The 7,659-nt window shown below is 40.0% G+C and overlaps 1 protein-coding gene across 1 annotated transcript in view; it reads left to right on the plus strand.

Annotated features, from left to right (window-relative positions):
* Positions 1–3,195, plus strand: part of CNTN3 (contactin 3) — a 53,560-nt gene extending 50,365 nt beyond the window's left edge. Inside the window, exons 17-19 of the mRNA XM_086619315.1 lie at positions 355–467; positions 2,354–2,522; positions 3,095–3,195. Of these exons, the coding sequence (XP_086475441.1) occupies positions 355–467; positions 2,354–2,522; positions 3,095–3,195 (383 nt within the window). The remainder of the gene's footprint in view (positions 1–354; positions 468–2,353; positions 2,523–3,094) is intronic.
* The last annotated feature ends 4,464 nt before the right edge of the window (positions 3,196–7,659 follow it).

Genomic DNA, 7,659 nt, shown 5'->3' on the forward strand with positions numbered 1-7,659 from the left:
CTTAGCAATATATTAAAACAAGAAATTGTCTGTTGCCATCATTGGTTTCATTAGAGTTTGTTCTAATTGATCACCCATGTCCTAAGACATATGCTTTGTTTGGCTGTATCTAATGAAGAGCCATCAACAGATAATGCAACTTCAGAAATAACATTTATGTGCCATTCTGGTTTTCCTTCCATTTTTCCAATTTAGTCTCTGAACCATAAAGTGTGCAAACGATGAGGCTGCATGAGAGTTCCTTTTGCATCCGACATGTAATGACAGTCAATTACCTGAACTATTATTTCCTACTGTGGAATAAATCACTAATGCCAATTAAATTAAAGTCATACTTTCATTATATATTTGAAGCACCCAGTCAACCACCAGGAAATGTTGTGTGGAATGTCACTGACTCCAGAGTAATCCTCAGCTGGGAGGAAGTAAGAGCTATGGAGAACGAGTCCGAGGTGACTGGCTATAAGGTAAGTGAAAACAGACCAAAAAAATACCTGAAAGCAATCCATAGTTTGCTTTCCTTGTCTATTTGCAAGGCAGTGAGTTCACAGGATGCACAATACCACATCTAAACCATTTCAGCAGTGTCTCCTTTTTGTAGATTTAAATCATGTTCTAACAATGTCTCATAAACCTTTTGGTGGTCCTTTTACCATTAATGGTTCACTAAACGCCTTCTCCTCCTCGTGCAAACAAAGCCAGGAGCTGCAGGCATTGCTGCCACCTCTTGGGATCCACTTATCCAAACGTGTAACACTTGGATGTTGTAACATGTATAACACTGACCGCATGTATAACACACCCTATAGATATATAGCACTTACATATTTGGATAACACTTGGATGTTGTAACATGGACGTTATACAACACTTGTTACATGCATAACACTTACTATAAATACATAATGCTTACCAAGCATATAAGATAATCCAAGATTTAGCTGATGGGTATAGTTTCCATTTCTTGCTGGGTATATTTATTAGAACTACGTATATCAAACTGATACTCTTAAACCTTTTTCTTCTTGCCTACTGTGGGACATCCTCATTGCCTTGATAGAAATTACATTGCTACATCTACTCTGAATCTGATCAGTGCACAAATGTACAGATATTGTTTAAATATGTCATATACCTTAAATACGTTTAAGAGAAGAACTGAGGATGTTCTTGATACAGCTGGATCCCACATCCTGCATATAAGATTCATGTTCAAGATGTGACTGTGCAGTGCTTTGAGTTATATTGGCAAGAAATACATGTTTACAGCTTAGATAAGGCACCTCGTTTCATAGACAGTAGCTGACCTAAAAATACACCATGTAGAGTTTCAAATTGCATACTCTGTCTCCCACAACAATTTCAGGTTCCCCTATGGATAACAAACGTTCCTAAGTACACGAGGATAAGCTGAATTTTGATAACGCTGGTTAATTTTTACTGAAGTAAAGCACTTAGGGGGTCATTTTTATCCCAAAAAGCAAGTGCAGTGCAAACTAAAGTTGTTTTTTTTTTTTTTTTTAAAGTTGGAGAGTTTCTCCAGAGTGGCAGCCTGTGTGTAATTCCAGTGACTTTGCTTTTTTTTTTTTTTTTTCTACTTCATCATTATTGCCATGATATGGGGGGAGTTGGGATTGCTGGTTTTTGCAATGGGACACTCCCAAGCCTACCTGCTTTTGAAATTCCTGAAACTCTGCCAGGTGAACGCAGTGGACCCACGTATTTTCTAAGCTCCACCAGGACATACCTCTCTTTGTGCCCAGCCTCGCCGCTGGCACTAGGGACCCTTTGGGCTCATCAAGCCTTCAGGACAGGAGAGAGGCTGATGTTGCTCTTAAATCCTTCCTCTTCCCTGATCACATCGAGCAGAGTCTGGCTGTGATGTTCAGAGGTCGCTCCCGTTCTTTGACACATAGGACACCCCGTGCAGTTAAGTTTTGCGACAGAATAATCACTCAGCACTCGCAGAACATCTTCCAGCAGAGTCTGTAGTGTTGGTTGGTTCTCTCCTTCCCAAACGACGTATTGGCTTAAGAAGCTGATCTAGATAGTGCCAGATTCCAAATGGTGGGGTAATTTATAGAACAATACATTATGAAGATACTCAACAGGATATATTATTCATTGTTATCGTTATACATTGTGCCATTTTAGATTAAAGCTGGAATAAAAGAGCTTGATTGATGTTACCTTTTTTCTTTAAATGTAATTCTGCTGAAAATCTGATCTTTTCTCCCATCCCATCTTTTTAAAGACTGAAACCTTGTTTCTAAGATTAAACACCAATAAAAATGGCAGGGCAGGTCCAAGTGGAAGAAATGACATGCTACACAGCTCTCTGCTTGCATTGCAGGTTTTGTACAGGACCAGCAGTCAGACCAGTGCCAACGTGCTGAGCACAGACAAGACCACAGCTGAACTTCTGCTCCAGTTTAACGAGGATTACATTATAGAAGTAAAAGCAACAACTGATGGCGGAGATGGCACTAGCAGTGATCAGATCCTGATTCCCAGACTAGCCAGTAGGTTGAAGCTGGACCACTGTTATTTTGTCACATGCTTATTTAGAGTCCCCAGCCAATACCAGCACCTCCTTTATGCCTGCCACCACGTAGAGAGGCACGTCTCTGCCTTGATGCAGAGAATTGTTACGGAATTTGGAGTTGACACCCCAGCAGCTGTCACAGCTTGTCTGTGCAGGGAGTGAGTCCTTATTGATGGGGAGAAGAAAAAAAAAATTAATACTTGTATGGTAATAAGGTAATAAAAAGAAAAGCAATTAACAGTCTTCATGCCCTTATGCATGACAAACTTCATTCTATTGAACTGGTAAATTACCATGTAAATTGGTATTAAAAACGTTACTTTTTTTGCCTTTTTTTTTATTACTACTTTGAAAGTAAAGACCATTTGTATAGTGTCAGCATTTTGCAGTACGTTTCTCTAGTTCAAAAATATTTAGCGTATTTTTGTAAATTTTAATTGGAGAAATAGAAGTTTACAGTTCTTTTTGCTTAGCATCTAGGAGGAGTAATATTTGGCATAGCAGATACTCATGCTTTCATTTAATCCTGACCTTTTTCATGTGTCACAGGTATGGATGCAAGAGGTTCTGGTCCATCAGCCTTGAACATCTTCAGTGTATCCAGTTTCTTACCAACAATATTTTCCTTGACTTTTAATTCAGTGTTGTGATGATACATTTTCATTTGCTGGGAAAAGAAAAAGAACCCATTACTACAGAAAAGTGCTTTTTTAAAAAAAACAACTGCAGTGGTTAATGCATGTTTTTCTTCTATCCTGACGTGTTTTTAAATTCTTTATATTTCACTGTAGGTTGAAGTAAAAATATCATGTAAAGTTTAGCAAATCCTTTAAAAGGGAATCTAAAATGCCTTAATACTTGAACCAAAGGAGTTTACATATTACATACTTCAGACACAATGTAAAAGAGAGGGACAGCAGTGGCACTACGATCAGAGTTACGAGGAAGAGCTTAGCTCAGTGAGAAACTCCCTTTTTGCAGTGACACTGAATTGTTTTGGGCACGTTCTATGTTGTGGCGATAACATCATTCTGCATATGAAAGATGGAATCAGAGACACGGTGTTTCAATCAGATGATAAAATACATCGACCAAGTGGCTGTTCTTAAGACAGTGTCATAATCCAGGACGTTTGGATCCGTTTTCTTACTGCCCTTTACATAAGTTATTCTAAATTTAGCAAGAAATCGAAGCTGGAAGGTAGAGAAAAGGCACAGTATAGATGTTAGTTTTGCACAGTCCGTGTTGGGGTGTCCAAGAGGCAGGGCTTCCACTACTGCTCTTAAGAAATGTTTTCACAGCCGTGTTTCAAAGGCGGCTCTCAGTTTTATCCCAGCATTCATTTATGTACCTTTTCAAGCACCTGACCTTCCTCTCCATCAATAAACTTCAAAGTTACTTTCCATATATCCCCACCAGGTTCTTTATAATCAAGTTCTCCCACCTTCAGGATCAATTTCTTGCCCTTCTCTGAACTCTTGTCAGCGTGTTTCACTAAAACAGAAGTGCCCAGTTGTAAGCGTTACTGAAATGCAGTTGCACCATGGCCTTATGAAAAGGGACTACTACTACCACCTCCCTTCCTTCTGATGTGGTGCTTCCAAATATGCAGCCCCAGATTATCTTGCTTTTTTTGTCTACTGCACTGCACTCTAAACTCATCCTTAATTCAGTGTTACATTCATAACTCCCCTTCCTGCTGCTCTTTAACCAATATAAAACTATTTTCACCAGGTCTGGCGCTGTAACCCACCCCATTACTGTCACATGATTCTGGTAAGTTTATGGCAATACTATAGGTTAGAATAAAAAATTACACAAAGACACTTCAGGCTTGCTATTACAGAGAAATCTATGCTTTCTTTCATAGCAATATATTAAAGAGACATTAAACCTGGTACATTTGACTTCTGTAGTTGTGAATTTAGTCAAATCAGCCTTTTAGACACCTTTTAGAGAGCTGTCTACATGCATGGTAGAGCAAGTGTTCATGTGACATAAAGCACATCTTAAAGACTTTTTTTTTTTTAAATCTCACAGTATTATTACAACACACAGAACTATAAAGGGAGAGAACCAGGATTAATGAAATTACGGTAGCACTGTAGGAAAAATACCTTGATATGCATTCAAATAGCAAATTACCTTATTAGTGTCACATCCAGATGAAAATATGTGCTAACTGTTGAAGTGAGCAAGATCTGTATATACTGTACATATATAGTTATAAATGGCTAGTTGCTTTTCAATGTGGCTAACCAGTGATGTTTTCAGACACTTGCAAACCAGGGGGGCGGGTGGGAGATGGAAAAACAGGTGTTACTAGTAAATATATAGTATGTTTCATGCAACAAAGGGTGACTCTTTCTATTCTTGTTCCACAAAATTCTTGTTCATGTCTTGTATTGCCATTTTAATGCGATTACATTGTATTATTTAATTTCTAGTTATATATCTCCATGAGATATGTACCGAGTACCTTGTTTCATATTGAAAAGTTTGAAATTTATCCTTAAACTTCCCGTTGTGTGTGTATCCTATGGTTATCTGTATGCATTTTTTCTATTACTCTAATAAAATATTTATTACATTGAGGAATACTGAAATATTTCAAAGTAGTATTGCTTGTCTATGTCATATATTTGCACGCACGGGGATTTACTGCATCTAAAAATCCTTGTCTTACGTTCTTCATAGTATTTCTGCTAACTGGCACTTCTTGGCAGGATAGGAGTGGTTTCCCTCACCGTAGCTTTACTGTGCTAAGACTAAAATCCTAACATACATACCCAGGCCTGTTTCTATGGAAAGCAGGGCAGGAGGGAGAAGAGGATTAAGGACATAAATACGTCCCAGTCTTGCCCTAGAGAATTCAGACATGCACGGGGCAGGGGCAGGGACTCGAGGCTCAGCTTGAGCTTCTGAGCAATAACTCTGCCTGCAGGTTTGCAGCACAATGGACAAAGAGCCCCCTCCCTTTCCCATCTATCCAATTAGGCTGTTTCCTCTCCTCTGAAATGAAAAAAAAAAACCAACATAATTATGCTGAAGAGTTAGTTGGTTATAATTATTTAGTATATCACTATTTAGCATTAAATTGCATGGCCTGTTCTCCCCTGCAAATTGCCTATTCCTTACAGACTGCAGCTTCCCATAAAGCCCCAGACTTTCTAGCACTAAAACCTTCTCACTGGGAAAACAGAACTATATATTTTAAGCTTTTAAAGTATAGCTTCTACCTGCGTTAATAGGGAGACGATCCAGATGTTGCAGGAAGGGTTAATAATCCCAACACGTTTACAAGTGTAATGCAAGAAGCAAAACTGCCAGATTTTCCCCTTCAGATGGTTGTAGGTGGACATGTGCCTTGCTCTGTGTCCCCCCTCAACGTTCAGATCAGTCGTCCTTTAAACTGCCCTCTCTTTGTTCCTCATCTCAGGTTAATTCAGGTTAATTAATAAAATGACTTGATTCTCCAGGGAGAGTTGGAAAAAAATAAGTTGTTATTGGGAAAGTACAGGAGGAAAAGGTGAAGAGACATTAAGGGATAAGGCGAGGTGTCCCTGAGCCAACCTACCTCTTGCAGGCTTTTCCAGAGCAGCTTCTGTGGCTAACCAAGTTTAGAAATTCTGTCCTGGGGAGAAAAACAAGGAAAAAAAAATCAATAATAAGAAAAGATGTGAATAACATCGCTTGTATGGAACTGCTGGTGATGGGGAAGGTAGTTCTGCCGTTCCACTTGTACTTGCACCAAAAATAGCCAGCACTTTATCACTCACGACTCCTATTATTTGAAATCCAGTAGGAAAGAATAGCAGGCTTGAGTCATAGATTTTAGGAAAACACTATTATTGTAAAGTGTATTTTTTTCGATACGCTGCCTAAAAATGTAGCTGTAGTCCTCCAGGCTGCTCAGCAATGCTGGAGGCCACAAGAGCAAAGCCAAAAGCTGGGAGGAGGAACAGGAAGGTGAGACCCTGGGGGGGACCTTTCTGCAGCTCCCTGCTGGTGCTGCGAGGAGGGCGAGCACCCACAGCGGCACCACCACGGAGGCTTCTGCAGGGTTCCTCTGGAAACTGTTCCCACAACACGAAACTGGGTGACTCGCTGGGGTTTTTTTGGGGGAACCATGACTCAACCCATTGTGGAAAGGAGAAAGGACACGAGAGTCCTCCCACCAGCTGGGTATGCACACCAAAGTAAAAGGAATTTGATACAGCTTAAAAAAAAAAAACACCAACCAAACATTTGCAACTGCATGTTCCTCCTCTGGAAGCTGTGACGGCATCTGCTGGAAGCCAGTACCAGAGGCAACAGGAGTGCTGTGGTTTGGGATTTGGAGGTCTGGAGGGTAAGGGCTGTTCGTTGGGTTATTTTAGGTGTGGGTTTAAATTTTCCTCACCCTGCACCACTATTTCCCCAATATTTGCTTTCTAAAGGGTTTCTTGTGCCACCTGAGTAATGTGGCACCTGTTGATGACTCCTGTACTTCTAACACCTGAATTTCTCAGAGTTAGCTGGCATAAGAATTAAAAAAAGCCTTTTTCTTTGGACAGTTTACTCTGTCCGATACGTTGCGAACATGCAGGATCTCCTATGAATACAAAACGAGTTATAAACCAATACCACTTTAGCCCTAAGAAATATTGGAGATCTCCATTTTCTACTTAATTTGCCTTTCACTGGTGGAATGCAGACGTGGGCAGTGCCTGTCAGGTTATATATGTTATATCTTAATAACAGGCAATAAAGCAAGCTGTCCTGCATGAGGGAGTGCATTAATCTGACAGCTTTCTGTCTGAAATAAATAACAATGGAATATTGTGAAAATAAAATGACTTTGTAAACAGGCACTCGCCCTCTTAGGAAAAACAACCTCCTCGGTTGTTTTATGCTAATGTTTTGAACTCCTGAAAAGCAATAAAAAAGGATATGTTTAGCAGCCAGAGATTTAACTGAATGCACGTTATTGTTTTATCTGATCAAAAGAGGCACTGCTGTTTCTTCAGATGTGATGCACACGTCGTGCACGCTGCGGCACGATGGGGGAGATGGTGGAGCTCTTCACCGGACCTCTGGCTGTCAGTCCCAGCCTCTTGGAACAGAGCTTCTCC

Source organism: Tauraco erythrolophus, chromosome 12 (assembly GCF_009769465.1).
Source record: "Tauraco erythrolophus isolate bTauEry1 chromosome 12, bTauEry1.pri, whole genome shotgun sequence".
NCBI classification, from domain to species: Eukaryota; Metazoa; Chordata; class Aves; order Musophagiformes; family Musophagidae; genus Tauraco; species Tauraco erythrolophus.